Source organism: Sinocyclocheilus anshuiensis, unplaced genomic scaffold, assembly GCF_001515605.1.
Source record: "Sinocyclocheilus anshuiensis isolate Anshui unplaced genomic scaffold, SAMN03320099.WGS_v1.1 scaffold1543, whole genome shotgun sequence".
Lineage (NCBI taxonomy): Eukaryota > Metazoa > Chordata > Actinopteri > Cypriniformes > Cyprinidae > Sinocyclocheilus > Sinocyclocheilus anshuiensis.
Window position 1 is genome coordinate 94,370 of NW_015551074.1, and position 19,338 is coordinate 113,707.

Genomic DNA, 19,338 nt, shown 5'->3' on the forward strand with positions numbered 1-19,338 from the left:
TAAAACAATTCGAAATGCACGCAAACTAATAAATAGTAGACAAGCAGTGGAAAAACTACATTTCCCATGAAACCTATTGGAGCGGACGATGACGTTTTTTACCGGAAGACTTGCGCGCATGCGCTGTCGACTTCAACGCGAGGAGTAGGTACCGGGCCACGGCGCAAACCGCATAAATAAAACGAGATGGCTGGATTGCCCCGCAGGATTATTAAGGTATAACTCCCATAATGTTTCTCTTGTGCGTTCCATTGCGGCACGTGTTGGCGCTGCGAAAGCGATGCGTTAAAAATGAAAGAAAACGGCACGTGCTCGCACTGCAGCAGGGAGGCTCCCGCGCGCTCACTGTTTCAAACATGCATCAAATATATGGGAATAGCCTTCATAGAAAGAGCAACTGCATCAGCATCAGCATCAGCTCTTTCGGGTTTATTACAGAGCCAGTAATGTAAGTGTCAGCTGAGATTCTGGGTGTGTGACACATAGATGCGGATCTCACTAGAAATGTGTTTATGTGAAAGCAGAATGTTCCGTGCAATGAGAGTGTGTATGCAAACAGGAAATGCATTGAATTGTTTAGAAAGATTGTGTGTCGTAAATATGTGGTTCGCCAATTTTAAGTACACAGAGATTCATCACCGTTCGTGTTTTGTCTACACGAGTCTAATCTTGCAATACCAGAATTCTGATCGTCAGCAAGTCTGATCCACACTGCAGCTTTTCCCGGCCAAGAACCGCCCACTTAGACCATCTGATTGACAGTTAAACAGACCAATCACAATTCACTTGCACAGTCGCGTGCCATTTTGGCGTTGGTTTATATTTAATGGATTATAACACAATAATAGACTGGTATAAATCAAATAATTGCTCGGATAATGCCACAGGAGTCATGAACTGTGAAAGGTGAGCATAAAAACATCTCTATAAAAAGTACCGATAATTTCTTACACGCAGTTCTGCTTGTAGATATTTATTTTGCTTGCTACTAAGTGCCTCTGTACATTTTTTAAAAGCATTTTAGAAACAAACTTTATCAAAAGTATTCAATGCAGCTGCCAGTACTTTCTAAGTGCATTTTGTTTCCATGCAACTGAAAACCAAATAAAGTTCATCAGTATCATTATATTTACGTTCGTGCATTTGGCAGATGCTTTTATCTGAAGGGACTTGCATTGCATTCAGGGTTTACATGTGATCAGTTCATGCATTCGAATTTTGAACCCATGACTTTGGCGTTGTGTTTTTCACATGTGTGTGTTTCAATAGGAGACGCAGCGCTTGTTGGCTGAGCCTGTGCCTGGAATCAGAGCGGAGCCTGATGAAGGAAACGCTCGATATTTCTACGTGGTGATCGCTGGGCCGCAGGATTCGCCCTTTGAGGGCGGGACGTTCAAACTGGAGCTGTTCCTCCCAGAGGAGTATCCCATGGCTGCTCCCAAGGTCCGATTCATGACCAAAATCTACCATCCCAATGTGGACAAGCTGGGCAGGATCTGTCTGGACATCCTGAAAGGTGATTATAGTGTTTGTAAAGCCTGACATATGAAATAATAGTAAGAAAAATCTTTTTTTTTTTTCTTTTTTTTAAAGAACAGTTTATTAAACCTTTAGACAGAATACATAAAATAGATGTGCATATGTTTCATGATTTGTATCGTATTTGATCCATCAGGGTTTTATGGCTCATATAGTCTGATATAGTGAGAATATGGAGGAAAAAACAGCTAAATTTTATTCAGAGGCTCAAACTGAGCAAAAATATGTCATTTGGTGCAGATGCTGATATTTATATGATGAGATTCTGATGCTTGTAATGTAAAACATATAAGATCTTTATAACAGTAGAGCAGATATAAAATGCTATAAATATCAGTCGTCACTCTATATCTCCAATAATATGTCTTGGTAAGATGAGATTGAAATGATCCAAACATAATGCAATGCAATCCAATGCTGACTGAGAGATGAAGAAATAAACGCTTCTCAAAAGATGTGAGATGTTCTGGAGGCTTGTGAAGATCAACAGTGAAATCCTGATGATCAGATTTGAGACTCTAAAAAATGATTGATGAAGAATCAATTAAATCCGAGCTGCTTCAGTCCAGTAAGTGTTCATCTGGAAATACTGTTTTTCATCAAAGTTTTGATCATTTAGAGCGGCCTTTATGTATGAAATATGATGCTCTAGGCTTTATAAGGTTAAAGGTAGCACGACTGTCTCTTCTCTCTTGTAGATAAATGGTCTCCAGCTCTTCAGATCCGTACAGTGCTGCTCTCTATCCAGGCTCTACTAAGCGCTCCGAACCCTGATGATCCGCTGGCTAATGATGTCGCTGAACAGTGGAAGAGCAACGAGGCTCAAGCCATTGAAACAGGTAAGACCTATGAGATATATATATATATATATTAGGGATGTAACGATTACCGGTTTGACGATAAATCGTGATAAAATACCCCACGGTTAGTATTACCGTTTCATATTTTAATTATCACTATAACCGTATTCGATTACCGTGATTTGAACAACTGAGGATAAATAAATACTGTACTGCACAGGGCTCCAGAGTGTGTGATCAGTTCATGCATTCGAATTTTGAACCCATGACTTTGGCGTTGTGTTTTTCACATGTGTGTGTTTCAATAGGAGACGCAGCGCTTGTTGGCTGAGCCTGTGCCTGGAATCAGAGCGGAGCCTGATGAAGGAAACGCTCGATATTTCTACGTGGTGATCGCTGGGCCGCAGGATTCGCCCTTTGAGGGCGGGACGTTCAAACTGGAGCTGTTCCTCCCAGAGGAGTATCCCATGGCTGCTCCCAAGGTCCGATTCATGACCAAAATCTACCATCCCAATGTGGACAAGCTGGGCAGGATCTGTCTGGACATCCTGAAAGGTGATTATAGTGTTTGTAAAGCCTGACATATGAAATAATAGTAAGAAAAATCTTTTTTTTTTTTCTTTTTTTTAAAGAACAGTTTATTAAACCTTTAGACAGAATACATAAAATAGATGTGCATATGTTTCATGATTTGTATCGTATTTGATCCATCAGGGTTTTATGGCTCATATAGTCTGATATAGTGAGAATATGGAGGAAAAAACAGCTAAATTTTATTCAGAGGCTCAAACTGAGCAAAAATATGTCATTTGGTGCAGATGCTGATATTTATATGATGAGATTCTGATGCTTGTAATGTAAAACATATAAGATCTTTATAACAGTAGAGCAGATATAAAATGCTATAAATATCAGTCGTCACTCTATATCTCCAATAATATGTCTTGGTAAGATGAGATTGAAATGATCCAAACATAATGCAATGCAATCCAATGCTGACTGAGAGATGAAGAAATAAACGCTTCTCAAAAGATGTGAGATGTTCTGGAGGCTTGTGAAGATCAACAGTGAAATCCTGATGATCAGATTTGAGACTCTAAAAAATGATTGATGAAGAATCAATTAAATCCGAGCTGCTTCAGTCCAGTAAGTGTTCATCTGGAAATACTGTTTTTCATCAAAGTTTTGATCATTTAGAGCGGCCTTTATGTATGAAATATGATGCTCTAGGCTTTATAAGGTTAAAGGTAGCACGACTGTCTCTTCTCTCTTGTAGATAAATGGTCTCCAGCTCTTCAGATCCGTACAGTGCTGCTCTCTATCCAGGCTCTACTAAGCGCTCCGAACCCTGATGATCCGCTGGCTAATGATGTCGCTGAACAGTGGAAGAGCAACGAGGCTCAAGCCATTGAAACAGGTAAGACCTATGAGATATATATATATATATATTAGGGATGTAACGATTACCGGTTTGACGATAAATCGTGATAAAATACCCCACGGTTAGTATTACCGTTTCATATTTTAATTATCACTATAACCATTTTATTTGTTGTTTGTTGATTTTAAATGTAAAACTTGGTGAAATGATTTGTGTGTCAGTACTTTTTGAACATTTCCAGCAAATTGTAACAACACCGTGATAATACCGATAACCGTGATCATTCTGGTCACTATAATCGTGATAAGAAAGTTTCATACCGTTACATCCCTAGTTGGTAATATTTCTGTTTGAATCACTGTGATGTGTCTGAAATTAAGGAGTTAGATGATGTCCTAAACTTCATTTATTTGGTGGGTAAATACCATATTCACAAAGCATTAAATTAAACAATAAATTTAAACCAACTGTTATGTATTTACTTCAGATTTACATTCACTATTATCATCACTTAAAAACTTCTCCAGTAAAAAAGCTTTAAAAACATCCCACATTATAGAAGAATTTGTAGATAAATTGTCATTTTTTATTTATTTATTTATTATTTACTCATTTATTAATCTTGCAATTCTGACTTTATCTCGAAATTCTAAGTTCACATCTTGCAATTTCTGACTCTTTTGTTGTTTTTTGTTTGTTTTTACCAAAAATAAAAAAAGGTAATGGGGTAGTTGTGATATTTAAAAAAAAAATCTCAATTCTGATTTTTTTTCTCAAAATTGTGAAAAATCAGAATTGTGATATATGAACTCTGAATTGTGAGTGAAAAAGGTTAGAACTGTGAAATAAAAAGTTGCAATTATCTTCAGCTCACATCAAAAATCAAAAGAACAAATAATGAAATGCCTTTTTTATTTATTTTTTTGGTCATTTTTGTAATAAAATTTTTTCCCTCAGAATTCTGAGTTTAAATCTTGTGCGATTCTGACTTTGAGTGTACATCTTTATTATTATCATTCTTATTATTACATTTTTTTCCACCACAGAATAAGAAAGGTAATTGTGACTTTTTATCTTACAATGACTTTCTTCTCAGAATTGTGAGTTTATGTCATGCAACTGACTTTTTCTCAAAATTGCGAGAAATAAGAATCGTGATATGTGAACTCTAAATGGTAAGGGGAAAAAGTAAAAATTGTGAGCAGTTACAATTTTTTCATTTTTTTTTTCCTGTGGAAATTGGCTTCCATATTGAAATAAAAAGAAAAGTGGAATAATCTCACATAAACAGGTTTAGCACACATTTCACTCAGAAATCAAAAGAAAAAAAAAATGATGAAATCTATTTTAGGACCATTAAGATTTTTTTTTGCACTCAATGTTTTGTTTTTTGTCTTTTTTTTTTTTTATTCTCATTATTGTATTATGATTTTATGAGATTGACCCAAATCAAATCAGTATGATCTTAATTGATGTCCTGGAGGGTCTTTGTGTTTTTCTCTCTCTCACAGCCCGAACATGGACCAGGCTTTATGCCGGCAACAACATTGAAGTTTAGAAGAAGGAAACGGTGGCATCAAGTGAGAGAAGTGGAACAATCTCCTCCTGTCTTCTTTCGCATTCAAAGGACACTTTCTCAGACAAATTAAAACTAAGCGAAAAAAAACAAAACAAAAACACATGATTCAAAAGCAACTACTGCAGGCCTTTGGGTGAGTGTCGGTGTGTTCCTGGTCAGAACTAATGTTCGCTCCACTATATGATCTCTCTGCTTCTGGTGATGGCCTGGGGTTTCCCAGCATCCCTTGCGTGGTCACTACACTGGACCCTGTCAGAATGTGTAGTACAGTCTCTATTACAGTCATTAGCGCAGTGGATTTCACTGGAAACTGAGTGTAGGCTCCAGGCCCTGCATCCAGGTGGATGGTTCATTTTTGTTAGTTAATTTTTCTGTTACGGGGTGTAGAGGGAGGGCCTGTTAAACGTGGGATGCATATATGCTGCTTCTCGGTCAGGGACAAAATGATGTGAACTTTTTTTTTTTTTTTTACTATTTCCTTTCTGTGAAACTCTTCAGTTCATTAAACGCCTGTTGTGAACCCGTCTATATCATTGCCAGAACCTGCTCTGACGTTGTTGTATTCCAAGCGAAACTTGTGTGAGTGTGGGTGTAAAGGTTTGTGTTTCGGCTGAAGTGGAATCTGTATGACTTGTCTGGGAAAATTAAATCTGTAAATGTTCAGTTTTAGTAAAAATATTTTTTGTTATGTTATTTGGTTTGTTCTCTTAATTTCTGAGTTTTTTTTACAGGTTTGAATCTGATTGTTATGGAAGCTTGTTACTGCCACAGAATTAAAAAAGATAATGGTTTATAGATTTTATCTCACTATTCTGAATTCACAATATTTTTCTCAAATTTCCAGATCTCACAATTTTGGCTTTTTCTGAGAATTCTTGAGTTTACGTTGCAATTTTGATACTTTTTTGGAATTCTGAGCTCGCATCTCGCAATTTTGACACTTGTTATTTATTTTTTTATTCTGAGTTAGCATTTCGCAATTTGGGCTTTTTTTGTGGAATTCTGAGTTTATATCTCACCATTTTAGCGAATTTTAAAACTTTCTTGGAATTCTGAGTTTGCATTTAGTAAAAAGTGATTGCAATTTTTATATCTCACAATACTGACTTTTTTCTCACAATTGTGAGTTCATGTCTCATAATTTGGACTTCTCAGAATTGCAAGAAAAATTTGTATAATTGTGAGATCTAGACTCAGAATTGCAAGGAAAAAAAAGTCAGAATTGAGATTAAAATGTCACAATTACCCTTTTTTATCCTGTGGTGGAAACAAGCTTCCATAGATCGTAGCCTGAAACCTCTCAGCAGATGCTAGAAAATACAGTTTATGTCAAATAATTTCACAGTCTGAATGGCATGCATACAAACACTGCAGGTGTTTAATCTCAACGACTATGAATTATGCTTAAACAGGGCTGTACTGCCTTGCTAGTGTGTTAACGTGAAAGTTTGCTTCTGCAAATAAAATAGAAAAGAATTGATCTGGTTTTGAGAGAAGCCCCTTTGAACCATGTTTCCGATCGATATTTGTCTATACAAAAGAGAATTTGTTGATTAAATTACACTTGTCACAGTATTACTTTGTCAAAAAATTAGGTGGCAGAGGCATCTGAAAAATAATGTTTAGATGGTGCAATACATGGACAACTTTTTTATTTTTTTTACAATTTAGAGCAAACATGGTATGTAATTAAAAATTAACATTAGGTGTATCTACTTAGCTGCTGAATTTTATACAAATATAAGCTTAAAATACAAATACAAATTACATTCCCCCATTTGAAATAAATGAAAAGTCAGTTCTTCAGTACAGTATATAAAGGGAGTTCTGTCTCCCTTTAAATGGGACTTTTAATCCCAGACTTTCACTGTATTTGAGCCTCTGAGACCTTCATTGCTGGATTTATGAAACAAACTATCAACCGCAGGACAGTGGGTCTGTCATGTCTCATCTATCTTCTGTTCCACATGACTCGGTTCTTCTAACAAACAGCACGTTATATAACCGTCTGAACAGCAGTGGTGCAGAGCTGCAGCTGAAGTTATTTCTGACTTCCACATTTCTCCGTCCTGAATGTTTGTGTGTGTCTGCAGGCCGTTTATAGGATTGGGACATCGAGAGCAATCAAAACAGTGTCTTGTTTCTGTTTTCTCATTTCTAATGAGCCATTTGTTATGTCTGCAGTGTCTGAATGGCTACCATTACGGCATTTCTATAGACCTTGGGAGCATAACTTGTAATAATGTCAGTGTTTGTACATGGTCACGAATAGAACTGATTACTATTTACTATTTTGCGCTGGCAGATGAGTTTTTCTGACCAGTAAACGTACATATTCATTATGAAGTTTCTGCAAAACAGCTCTGGTGAAGCTCAATAATTGTGAATTAAAAGTCACGTACAGTGAGTGTGTGGCAGCTGTTGCTCCGATCAGATCCATGTAATCTCATTAAGGCCGTGAACAGATTCACGCTTCTCTGTTCTGTCTTAAAATCTGTTGAGCCCATGGCAAACATTTATTTCCATTGTGCTGTTGTCTGATTAATGTGCTTAACGAGTTTGGCCCATGTTGAGTTGAGGTTGTATTCTACGTCAGCATGACACGTTAGCACTAAGCTAAGGCAACAGATTTTATAGCATTCCCCACTAACCAGATGTCTGTAATTCACTCATTAAAGACATGACGACTGCAGGCATGTGCGGTGATGTCTGTCTTAGGTTAGTTACAAAATCTGCCCAAGAACAATTATTCTCTATCATTTTATTGGTGATAATATTATAGGGCAAGTTGTCACAGGTCTATACCCCAGTAACTCTTTGGTTTTGAGTCAAATGTCCAATTGCACTAATGATTTTAAAACTAAACCTACCTTGAAAACTAGTATCATTAAGAGTGTTTATCATTAAAAGTGCTTCTAGTTTCACTCAAACCTGCTCATGACATTTCTCTCCCAAACTGTTTCTGTTTGCACAGTGATAACAGAAAAAAATGTTGTCAAAATCTTTTCTTGTCAAAGTTAAACAATGTCATCACCATAATTCAATCAGATCAGTATCTGTATGCCAAAGTCCAGTGTTCCAGGTCGTCATTAACAGCACTACATTAGAGAAAAATGTACAAATGGTATTACCATGGTTATTTTATTTTATTTGACATGAAATGCGTTAATGCACTGCTGTATATGCAGCTGGTTGGGAATGGTGCACAGTATTTATTTAATATGCATTCTGCATTTTCTGCATTCATGTATTTTTTTGTCATAATATCTACATATTTTGTCGGAACACAAGTTGATAATCGGCTAACAAAAACATCTTACCGTTCAAAACGTCCAGTTTTTTTTAACAGTTTTACAAGCATTTTTTTCTTTGGTTATGCAAACGTTAGAGAAAACATTAAGCAAACGTTCCATGTTTTTCATTATGCGAACATTTCCGGAACGTTACTTTTGAACTTTCTCGGAACGTTCTAAAACAAGACGTGAGTGGTAACATTTAAAAAACATTAGACAAACATACAACTAACGTTTCGGGGGGGAAACCGTTATATCAACAATTTATAAATAAATTGTGCAAACGTTTTGAGAACGTTATTAAAAATAAATAACAATAACTTTAAACGAACGTTCTATTAACGTTACTGGAAGAACATTTGTTCAAAATCTTGTTAGATGAATCTTGCCAGAACTGATTTATATTTGTTGTGATCAACGGATATGTCTATGGATAACCTCTACCGTGAATTATCCAGTGTTGGGGAAAGTTACTTTTAAAAGTAATGCATTACAATATTGCGTTACTCCATAAAAAAGTAACTAATTACGTTAGTTACTTTTTATGGAAAGTAATGTGTTAAGTTACTTTTTAAATCTGGACAGGACTTGCTTTGTTTTTAAAATAAAAAAGTTCTATTTTTGGCAAATATAAAAGCCTTTTCACACCAAAAGTGAAATGAATAAGCCTCAGGCTGAAGGGAAAGTACATTTACGTCCGTACAGTAGAATGCAGAAGAAGAAATTTCAACACACTTCAGCAGTAAAAAAAGACACACAAATGTTTGTCTAGATTAATTTTTGCTTATTAGTATGGTTGAACTGGATCATCGAAGGTCAGAAGCAAATACATTGGTTAATAGAATGGGATTAAGTACATAAAGTATATTTGTGTTGTTTAACATTTAATTATTGCAGGTTTGCGTCATATTCTGAGTTGCATTATTTTTATTCATTTTGAGGAATACTGAATCTGTGTTTTTTGTAATGCGTTACCCCCAACACTGGAATTATCTGATACTCAAAGTATGTGTCTTGTCTAAACAACTATTTATAAATTAATAATAAAAGATAAGACAAATTATGTCATATCTACCTGCAGTATATGTGACAGGAGGCCACGCAGTTATGAGTGTGAGCGCAGTTCACGGATCCGCCTGACGGAAGTCTTTAAATCCTACTACGGCCGAGGTGTCGCTCATGTATATTAATTAGTTTTTGGTGACGTTGAAGCGTTGCCTTCCAATGGTGAACGCGGTTGAATAATATATGCTGACGTTGCCTGGTAACCTTCCAATGCTGACGGTTTAACTCATGAATATTAGGCACCGAGCCGTCAACGTACTAGCGTTAGTAATTTCGCACCCGGCCCACCACGCACGTATATATATATATATATATATATACCGGGGAAAAACGAGATATTCTGACCTGGGAATGGACAGCGGAATGCAGAGTCGTCGTTAAAGAATCGAATTTGCTTGACTAAACGCGAAGGAATTATTTAAACTGGATTGAAAACCAACGAAAACCCGTAGGCTCGGTCCAGCCCGGTACTGGTTCGCCTCTCCAGTGACTAACGGAGCATTGCTGACCGGTCGGATAAATCTACGGAAGGACCGACCGTCACCGACGGGATTTCAGCATGAAGTTCAAACCGAACCAGACTCGGACGTTCGACCGGGAAGGATTCAAGCGGCGAGCGGCGTGTCTGTGCTTCAAAAACGAACGCGAGGATGAGGTACGGAGATATTATCTAAACCGGGCATGATGCTCGGATGATAAATCAGTGTATCAACACTCACTGACACTTTTACCTGAGGCCCAGTCAGAATATAAGTGAGCATACAGATACTTGGAGAGTGTATATGTATATAACGTACTGTATATATAAGAGCTATCAATCAGGTTCTAGTATGCTGTCATGTGATGTGTCATCTATCAGTGCTGTGTTTAATGGATACATACGTAGATAACGTTACATTGATTATATGAATTGCAGGCACAATACACAAACAAATAATGCACTATACAGACACACCAGCTTGAAGTGATCTGAGATCAGTTTTTCTGAGGTCAGTGAGATCAGTTTTTAGAAAGTGAAGTTTTTGCAGCATGCACTGTTCAGATCACTGCACATTGTAAGCTAGAGCACATCTGTTCATTTGATTCTCATCCAGGGCTATAAGCTCTGTCACACAGTGCTGCACTGGCCAAAATCTCATTGAGCCTCATTAGTCAAGTAAACCTGTTTCAACTGTATAATAACCCATTAGAAAACTGGATTAATCCTTTCATTTACCTCTATCTATCTATCTGTCTATTTTTGTCATTGCACACATGTCCGTCCCCTGTCACCTATGACTTAAAGGCACTTTAGACTATCGGTCACTGGGCCTCCATAGAGCAGTTATGCAATAAAAACACGTCAAACTGCAGCTCTCTGAAACTCCCCGTTTATGCATGTATACAGCTGCACCAGGTTCATCCACTTCTGACAAAGGACTGTCACGAAAAGACATGAGATTGAATGTAATATATCACCCAGTGACACCTTTTGAAAAATCACATTTAAAAAAAAAAAAAAAAAAAAGCATTGTTGCCATATCCAACTCATTTTGGATTTTCTTGTTCTAAAGGTTTGTTGCTGAGTATCTCTTATCAACCCCAAAGTGAGTTTTCGTGTTTAGTGTGTGATTAATATGAATAGAGACAATAAAAGAGTTTAATTGTCTTCTGGGTGACCAGTAAAGTCTTGAGCGCATCTTGTAAATAATTGTAAATAATTAATCACATCATAAACTTGAAGATATGTGAGTGTTAATGCACACAAGTGAGTTTTGTGCTTAAAGAAATAGTTCATCCAAAAATGAAAATTTCTGAAAATTTGCTCTCCCTCAGACCATTGGAGATGTAGATGAGTTTAGAGAAATGTAGCATTACATCACTTGCTCAGCAATAGATCCTCTGCAGTGAATGGGTGCCGTCAGAATGAGAGTCTAAACAGCTGAAAAAAAAATCACAATAATTCACAAGTAATCCACACCACTCCAGTCCATCAGTTAACATCTGGAGAAGCCAAAAGATGCGTGTGTTTGTAAGAAATCCATCATTAAGAGGTTTTTAACTTCAAACTATTGCTTCCAGCTAAAATACGAGTCTTCTATCCAGAATATTGCTTTCTCCAGTGAAAAAGTCATCTTGTCTGAATCAGGACAGAGATGTGCACAGATTAAGCACTGTTTACAAGCCAAAACAGATCTAAATAAATATGTAGGTGGATTTTGATGTGAGACACAACAGGAGAGTTTTTCACTGGAGGAAGCGTTATTATGGACTCATATTTTGGCCAAAAGTGATGGTTTGACATTAAAAATGCATTCGTGATGGAAAACATGCAGCTTTGGACTTCTCAAGACATTAATTGATGGACTGGAGTGGTATGGATTTCTTGTGGATTATTGTGATGTTTTTATCAGCTGTTTGGACTCATTCTGACGGAACCCATTCACTGTAGATGATCCATTGGTGAGCAAGAGATGGAATGCTACATTTCTCGAAATCTGATGAGGAAACAAACTCATCTACATATTGGATGGCCTGAGGGTGAGCACATTTTCTGCAAATTTTCATTTTTGGGTGAACTATTCCTTTAAGTGGCCATTTTCAGAGGTTTCTGCTTTCCTGACAATCCTTCATTCTGTTGCTTTCTTGTTTCCAAGTAACCAAAGAGAAGAATCTGAGTTGTTTGAGCTGTCGTGAGTGATTGCCGGTGTAAATCTGGGGCTGCTTCCTATCCACACTGTAGTCTCAGCCATCACAGTGGCGTGTTCGCTCATGCCCGCTGATCTCAGAACAGCTCCACAAACAGTTCTGGCACTGCATGAGGGGGAACTCATTTGAAATGGCTGCTCTTTGTGTCGGAGTGAAAGAGGGTGATTAGGGGGCAGAGGATCAGCGAGCGCATGAGTCAAAAGCCCTCCCATTCAGCGCACTTCATAGTCTCTCGCCCCAGCGGTGATCAGCAACAGCGAGAGCGTGTTAGTACATTTAAAAATCATCCCAGCGATTTATCTTATACAAAATCTTACAGTTGTTCAAAAATGCTTGACCATAAGATGCTACAGGTGTCTAAAACAGTCAGTAGTGCTTTATACAATGCTGCACAATAATGGTTAAATTAATAATCATGATTATTTTGATTAATTGTGATTATTAATCATGAAACTTTTCTATTGAGAAATTTCTTTTTACATTTAATTAGAATGATTGCACTTTCACGTAAGCATAAATTAAGAAAACATTAACACATGCTCAAGCTTATCTTTCTACACTGGTAAAACCTTAAAGGGATAGTTCACCCAAAAAGAAAAATTCTGTCATTCACTCACCCTCAAATTGTTTCAAACCTGTATGAATCTCTTTCCTCTGTTAAACACAAAAGAAGATATTTTGAAGGATGTTTGTAACCAAACTGTTGCTGCTAGCCATTGACTTCCAAAATAAAATACTATGGAAGTCAATGGTTACTGTCAACTGTTTGGTTACAAACATTCTCAAAACATCTTCTTTTGTGTTCAACAGAAGAAAGAAACTCATAGGTTTGGAACAATGCAGCTGAGATTACTTTTTGGATGTTGCAAATAATTAACCTTAAATAATCAAGAGAATATAAATAAATAATCAATATTAATAAATAAATGACAAATAATCACTATTAAAATACAGATAGTTTCAAAGCAGCTTCACAATAATAAACAGGAAAATAACAGAATCAATGATGCAAACCTTTTTAAACATGAGACTAGTTCTGGGAAATCAGGACAAACGTCACTGCCTTCCTCCATTTAGCATCATGTTTATTATTAAATACAGTCTTGTTTTCCTAGAATCTGAGTTATTGTAAACATACAGCAGATTTAGAATAACTGTCTGTGACATTCCACTGCTAAAATAATCACATGCGTATGCATTCAAGAATTATTTCAACCGTACAATTCACTGTAGTCACCTGATTTTTATTAAGTGATGATGCTGATAAATGTTCCTTGTCTGGGTGTATTTGTGGTGTAGTGGTTAAGGCTGGTTAGTTCAACTGAAATGCACCAGTGTGTCCTTAAACAGGACGCTTAACCCCAGGGTTGCTCCAGGGTGTTTGTCTTTGTAATAAGTCCATAGTGCTCTGCTGCGGTGACATTGGGTGAAAGTCACAGAAACCGGAAAACTGGCCGTGTGAGGAGAAAATTATATTTTAAAATATAATCCTATTTATCCTGTTATGAAAGACAGCAGTGAGTTTACATGCAAAAATCATATCATATCTCTTATGTTTATGCATTAAACTCTAAATCAGCATGATACTTCATCTCTTTGCTCTAGTGTTTGATCATTCTGGTTCTGACCGCTGGATTCAAGCGGCTGTGATTTCGTCATGTTAATTAAACACCTGATGATTCATGTTTTACACCCACTTTGTTTTGATTACATACGTCCTTGATGCGTCATTGAGAACCTCTTCATGTCAACATGAAATGACTTTCTTTCACCATCCATTTTACTACAGTAATGTGATGATGAATTTCTGAACAAAAAAATTGGGTCAGACTTAATTATGTCCATCCCGAATCAATGGATCATAAAAAGTAGATTTTGTTTTCAATTTCAAGCTGACTTTAAGACTATGAAGAGGTGAATTATTTATTCTATTATATATGATACATTGATGATATATTATAGGAAAAACTATGAATGATATATTTAAATTATGAATTATTCATCACAACAGTTTTTGTTTACTGCCTTTAATGCTGATTTCCTAATGTAAAAAGTGAGAATAATAATTATAATAAATGTATATTGTCATAAATAATATATATATATATATATATATATATATATAAGCCCTGGGCTTAATTGTACACATGAATATTTCATACACTATTTAAATACAGGTATGTTGTGATTCTCATCTTTCTCCGCTGGGTCCCATCTGGCATGAGGGCCAGATGTGTGTGTGTGTGTGTGTCAGTCTAGAATAACTTGTTTATTATTTACTTTTTTATTTATTTTGGTAAGTTATTTCAGGATGATTTTTATTTGGTAAACAGTCATGCAATAAGAAACAAGACCCCTCAATTTTGAGTCCTGATCACCATTTCAGAGTTTATTTTGCTATAATTATTGGTTTGACTGTACATTATCCTTCTTATTGTTGTTTTAGTGTCAAATGTGATATGCATGTCTTTTCATGAGATTTGGCAGGGTGGAATTATGGGACTGTAAATTACTGGTTGTGTTCGAGTGATTCTCAGATCTGTTTGTACAAGAGGTTTCATTGTCATGCACTTTTCTTGAACTGTATGGTACTGTACTTCATCACAGAGTGACAAGAACACACAGGTCATGGTTGTTTTGTTGATTGAGTTGTTGAGAACAAGCTCTTTTGTACAACATTAAGCTTATGGTCATGTGTGACCGGCCCTGGTTATCTGTGGGAAACCAGAACTGAACTAACGTGTTTTAAGAAAACAATTGGGTTTTAAATGCACTGCATGTAAACAGAAGAACTGTTAGTGTGTTTTGAACACAAAACAATTCAGATGCTACATATATATATATATTAAAATCCTGTGTACAGAAAGCTTTCTTTTGTGGTTTCTGTAACACAAACTCTTTGAGCAGGTGACCTGTTCCTCACTCGTAAAAATAACCTCAGCCTGGCCCTGAACATGCCAGGTGACAGCAGGTGTCATGAACTTGACAGACGCATGTGATGTCACAATGCCACCACAATCAATCCCACAATCCTCTTAGTGCAGGACACACCTGAGGGCTGATCAGCAGCTGGAGGATTAGCCAATCAGAGAGCAAGATGTGCCGTCACAATTGCACTTCTGCTGCGTCCATCTGTCAAAAGTCACTCAGACCAGAGTTATTATCGTTAAAAACATTTTTGTTAACTGAAGTGATAGCCGAAAATAAAATAAAAATATTAGATGAAAAAATAAATGAAAATTAGATATGTTGCCTTGGCAACTAACTGAAATAAGTTTAAAATAACCTCAGCCTGGCCCTGAACATGCCAGGTGACAGCAGGTGTCATGAACTTGACAGACGCATGTGATGTCACAATGCCACCACAATCAATTCCACAATCCTCTTAGTGCAGGACACACCTGAGGGCTGATCAGCAGCTGGAGGATTAGCCAATCAGAGAGCAAGATGTGCCGTCACAATTGCACTTCTGCTGCGTCCATCTGTCAAAAGTCACTCAGACCAGAGTTATTATCGTTAAAAACATTTTTGTTAACTGAAGTGATAGCCGAAAATAAAATAAAAATATTAGATGAAAAAATAAATGAAAATTAGTTATGTTGCCTTGGCAACTAACTGAAATAAGTTTAAGTTGAAGAACTAAAATTACTAGCTGGAAAAAAAATAAAACTCAAACTTAAAACTGAAATACAAAATAAATGAAACCTAAATAGTAATATTTAAAAAGAAGTAAAACTTTTTAAAGTAAAAAAACAAAATGGCAAAAGCACATAATAAAATTACTAAAAATTAAACAAATTAATAATGAAACTAGGTTGAAATGGGGTTGAAGAATGAAAATGTAAAATATATAAAAAAATAACTAAAAACTAATTCAAAATAAGGAAATGGCTGATTTTAGTTTTGCATAATCGGAATAGTCATATTTGAGCTGGGAATGTTTTACTTGAACAACTTCATTTTGATCTAATATTTGTTGATTGTGTCAGAGAGTAAAGTAAGCACATGAAAGCAGTGCAGACATTGTGTCACGATGCACACACACGAGGGACGAGGAGATGACACATTGTTATTTAATTTGTGCGGTCTTGTAATTAATATTTGATGTGATGTATAACCTTCTAATGCTCTTTAATAAATTATATATATTATATTTTGTTTGTATTTTATTCTTGCTATTTTCTAAAAAGGTGGTCAGACCAGGGTTATTATCATTAACTAAAACTAAAACCCATAAAAAAATGGGAAAAAAAACTTGAAATAAAACTGAAATAAAATAAAATTTTAAACTTACCAGCTTTATACCAGGAAACATGATCATTTTCATTTAGTTTAACTTTAATGCATTAAAATAACTAAATAAATAAAAAACTATATAGATATAAAAATAAAAAAAGAATAAAAATGACATAACAAAATTACTAAAACTTTAACTAAAATTAAAATGAAAACAGAAAATATATTAAATATATTTCTAAAATATTAAAATTCAAACTAAACCAAAATATTAATTAAAACTACAGTTTTATATATATAAAATAACGCTGGGCCAGGCTCTAAAGTGTTGTGCATACACACACAGTAGACATTGTTCTCCCCTTCAGATCACAAAATTTGTGTCGAAATATCATGACATCATTTCTCTGTTTCATTAAACCCAATAAATGAGTGTAAACAGAGATTAGTGTGTTTTGATGAAGTAACTGTGACGAACCACAAATGCACAGTAATGGGAAGTGTGTTTACAGTAAAGCACTTACGACAGAAACCTAGCAGACTAGAGGCTTTAAAAGCAGAAATATTCTGGCCGTCTATCCCACGGTTCTCTGAGATTTAATCAGTTCTGCACTGGTTTCTGCAGGTGCTGTTGGTCAGCAGCAGTCGAAACCCGGATCAGTGGATTGTTCCTGGTGGAGGAATGGAGCCGGAGGAGGAGCCGTGTGGAGCTGCTGTACGGGAGGTCTTCGAGGAGGTGCCACATTGTCATTTAACATCATTTCTAGCAGTCAGGGTTTTACTGGTGATATTTACCTGACTTTGGGAGTCTCATGGCTAAATGAAGGATTGTTGTGGATTTGATCTCTATCTCTCTCTCTCTCTCCCTCAGGCTGGAGTGAAGGGTAAATTAGGACGTTTGCTTGGCGTGTTTGAGGTAAGGCTCTTCTCCCTCTCCTGATTGGATGGTTTAGACTCCTGAATGGATGTGTGATGAGATTACAGCCCCTCATACTGAAAGAGTTTATTTTTCAACAACAGCAGAACCAGGACCGGAAACACCGGACGTACGTGTATGTGCTGACGGTCACAGAGACGCTGGATGCCTGGGAGGACTCAGTCAATATTGGTGAGTTTGTATGTGATTGCGTGCTGCTTTTGTGATGCATCTGCAGGTATTCAGCCCTCGGGGTCTCCTGATTGTTCAACTGTTTCCTGACTGCATGTATATTACACACACACACACACACTGGTTTCATCTGTTAGTCTATAAGTCTAAGACCACAAGTGAAAATGCATCTATTTGCATTTGTTAAATTTAATGATTTTTATTTATTTAATGTAATTGAAACCATATCTTTATTGCACAAATATGAATGATAACAAGATCTCCAAAAAAACGCAATTTAAATTGATTTTTAAACTGCTTCCCATCCCCTCTTAAATTCAATTCAGTTCAGTTCATTTTAATTCAATTAAACTATATCTTTATTGCAAAACTATGCAAGAAAATAGACATACCTATTTAAAACTTCCTTCCCATCCTTTCCCTGCTCACTTATTTTTTTTTAATGAAATTTTATTTTATTTTATAATTTGATTTAAAAATATCTATATTGGAAAAATATGAAAGATAATAAGAAAATCTCCAAAAAACCCTGTATACATATATTTTTTTAACTGCCTATTTAATCCTTTCCCTGCTCCTTTAAATTAAATACATTTTTAAATTAGAATTTTATTTAATTAGATTTAATTTAAATATTTTTTTGCAAAAATATGAAGGATAACACAAGTTATGTATATTTTTTAACTGTCCTCCCATCCTCCCCCTTAAATTCAGTTCAGTTCAATTCAACCTTATCTTTATTGCAAAAATATGAAAGATAACAACAAAATCTCCAAAAACCCAAAATACATATATTTTTAACTGCCTTCCCATCCCACCCAAATTTAAATTAAATATTTTTATTTTATTTTTAAATTTAAACCATATCTTTATTGCAAAAATATGAAAGATGACAAGAAAATCTCCCCCAAAAAATTAACCCTCAAACCCCCTTAATTTAAATTATTTTTAATTAAATTTTATTGCATTTTTTTATTTAATTGTATTTAATTTAATTTTTCTATTGCTAGATGATGATCCATGTTTCAAGAATGATTTGAGACCCCACAGTACATGTATTCATAACATTCTAATATCTGCAGTGTTTGCCAGTGTATTTTGCTCATGCTGCAGTATTTGTCCCGTAGGTCGTAAGCGCGAATGGTTTCCTGTCGACGAGGCCATCAAGGTCCTGCAGAGCCACAAACCTGTTCACGCCGAGTACCTGAGACGCCTGCGGATCAGTCGCCCATCTACTACCACCAACGGCAACCTGCTCCTGCCCCAAACATCTCCCAGCACCCTCACACCGCTCTTCAGCGCTCCAGCGTCAACCGCACGCAGATAGGACACACACACGTACAGAACAACACACACACATCAACACTCCTCTGTCTACATGAACCACCCACACACATCTCCAGGGCCTTTATGACCCTCACAGCACCTCTTAGGCACCTTTGGGACATTCTTTAGAGGGACAAACCAAAGTCGTGTGGGATTTGCGGTGAAGAATGCCTTAATGATTTATTTTTGAAGTCAGTTACAGTCGGCTGATCTGTTTTAGTTGTTGTAACTGAATAATTATTATTGACCAGCTTTACAAACCAGTTACATGGAAGTGCACTTCCATTATTCCTCCATCACTCTCACCTGCAGAGCTCGGCATT

At 36.2% G+C, this 19,338-nt stretch overlaps 3 protein-coding genes across 3 annotated transcripts; all 3 read left to right on the top strand.

Annotated features, from left to right (window-relative positions):
- The first annotated feature begins 81 nt into the window (after positions 1 to 81).
- Positions 82 to 2,413, top strand: LOC107662231 (ubiquitin-conjugating enzyme E2 N-like). Its single transcript, XM_016452170.1, has 3 exons — positions 82 to 216; positions 1,270 to 1,516; positions 2,238 to 2,413. Exons 1-3 carry the CDS (start codon positions 187 to 189, stop codon positions 2,411 to 2,413), a joined length of 453 nt encoding a protein of 150 aa, XP_016307656.1. The 5' UTR covers positions 82 to 186.
- Positions 2,414 to 2,604: 191 nt separating this feature from the next.
- LOC107662232 (ubiquitin-conjugating enzyme E2 N-like) lies at positions 2,605 to 5,992 on the top strand. Its single transcript, XM_016452171.1, has 4 exons — positions 2,605 to 2,613; positions 2,648 to 2,894; positions 3,616 to 3,756; positions 5,232 to 5,992. Exons 1-4 carry the CDS (start codon positions 2,605 to 2,607, stop codon positions 5,276 to 5,278), a joined length of 444 nt encoding a protein of 147 aa, XP_016307657.1. The 3' UTR covers positions 5,279 to 5,992.
- Positions 5,993 to 9,882: 3,890 nt separating this feature from the next.
- LOC107662198 (diphosphoinositol polyphosphate phosphohydrolase 3-beta-like) lies at positions 9,883 to 19,332 on the top strand. The gene is made up of 5 exons (XM_016452129.1): positions 9,883 to 10,312; positions 17,207 to 17,317; positions 17,453 to 17,497; positions 17,602 to 17,689; positions 18,817 to 19,332. The coding sequence occupies exons 1-5, from the start codon at positions 10,217 to 10,219 to the stop codon at positions 19,014 to 19,016; spliced, it is 540 nt and encodes a 179-aa protein (XP_016307615.1). The 5' UTR covers positions 9,883 to 10,216; the 3' UTR covers positions 19,017 to 19,332.
- Positions 19,333 to 19,338: the final 6 nt, after the last annotated feature.

Bases quoted from the DNA above. Each gene is read 5' to 3' on its own strand.
- LOC107662231 (XM_016452170.1), top strand. From the start codon at position 187: ATGGCTGGATTGCCCCGCAGGATTATTAAG. The intron at 217-1,269 runs GTATAACTCCCA...GTGTTTCAATAG, and splicing joins TGCCCCGCAGGATTATTAAG to GAGACGCAGCGCTTGTTGGC. The intron at 1,517-2,237 runs GTGATTATAGTG...TCTCTCTTGTAG, and splicing joins CTGTCTGGACATCCTGAAAG to ATAAATGGTCTCCAGCTCTT.
- LOC107662232 (XM_016452171.1), top strand. The intron at 2,895-3,615 runs GTGATTATAGTG...TCTCTCTTGTAG, and splicing joins CTGTCTGGACATCCTGAAAG to ATAAATGGTCTCCAGCTCTT. The intron at 3,757-5,231 runs GTAAGACCTATG...TCTCTCTCACAG, and splicing joins GGCTCAAGCCATTGAAACAG to CCCGAACATGGACCAGGCTT.
- LOC107662198 (XM_016452129.1), top strand. From the start codon at position 10,217: ATGAAGTTCAAACCGAACCAGACTCGGACGTTCGACCGGGAAGGATTC. The intron at 17,318-17,452 runs GTGCCACATTGT...TCTCTCCCTCAG, and splicing joins TACGGGAGGTCTTCGAGGAG to GCTGGAGTGAAGGGTAAATT. The intron at 17,690-18,816 runs GTGAGTTTGTAT...TTTGTCCCGTAG, and splicing joins GGAGGACTCAGTCAATATTG to GTCGTAAGCGCGAATGGTTT.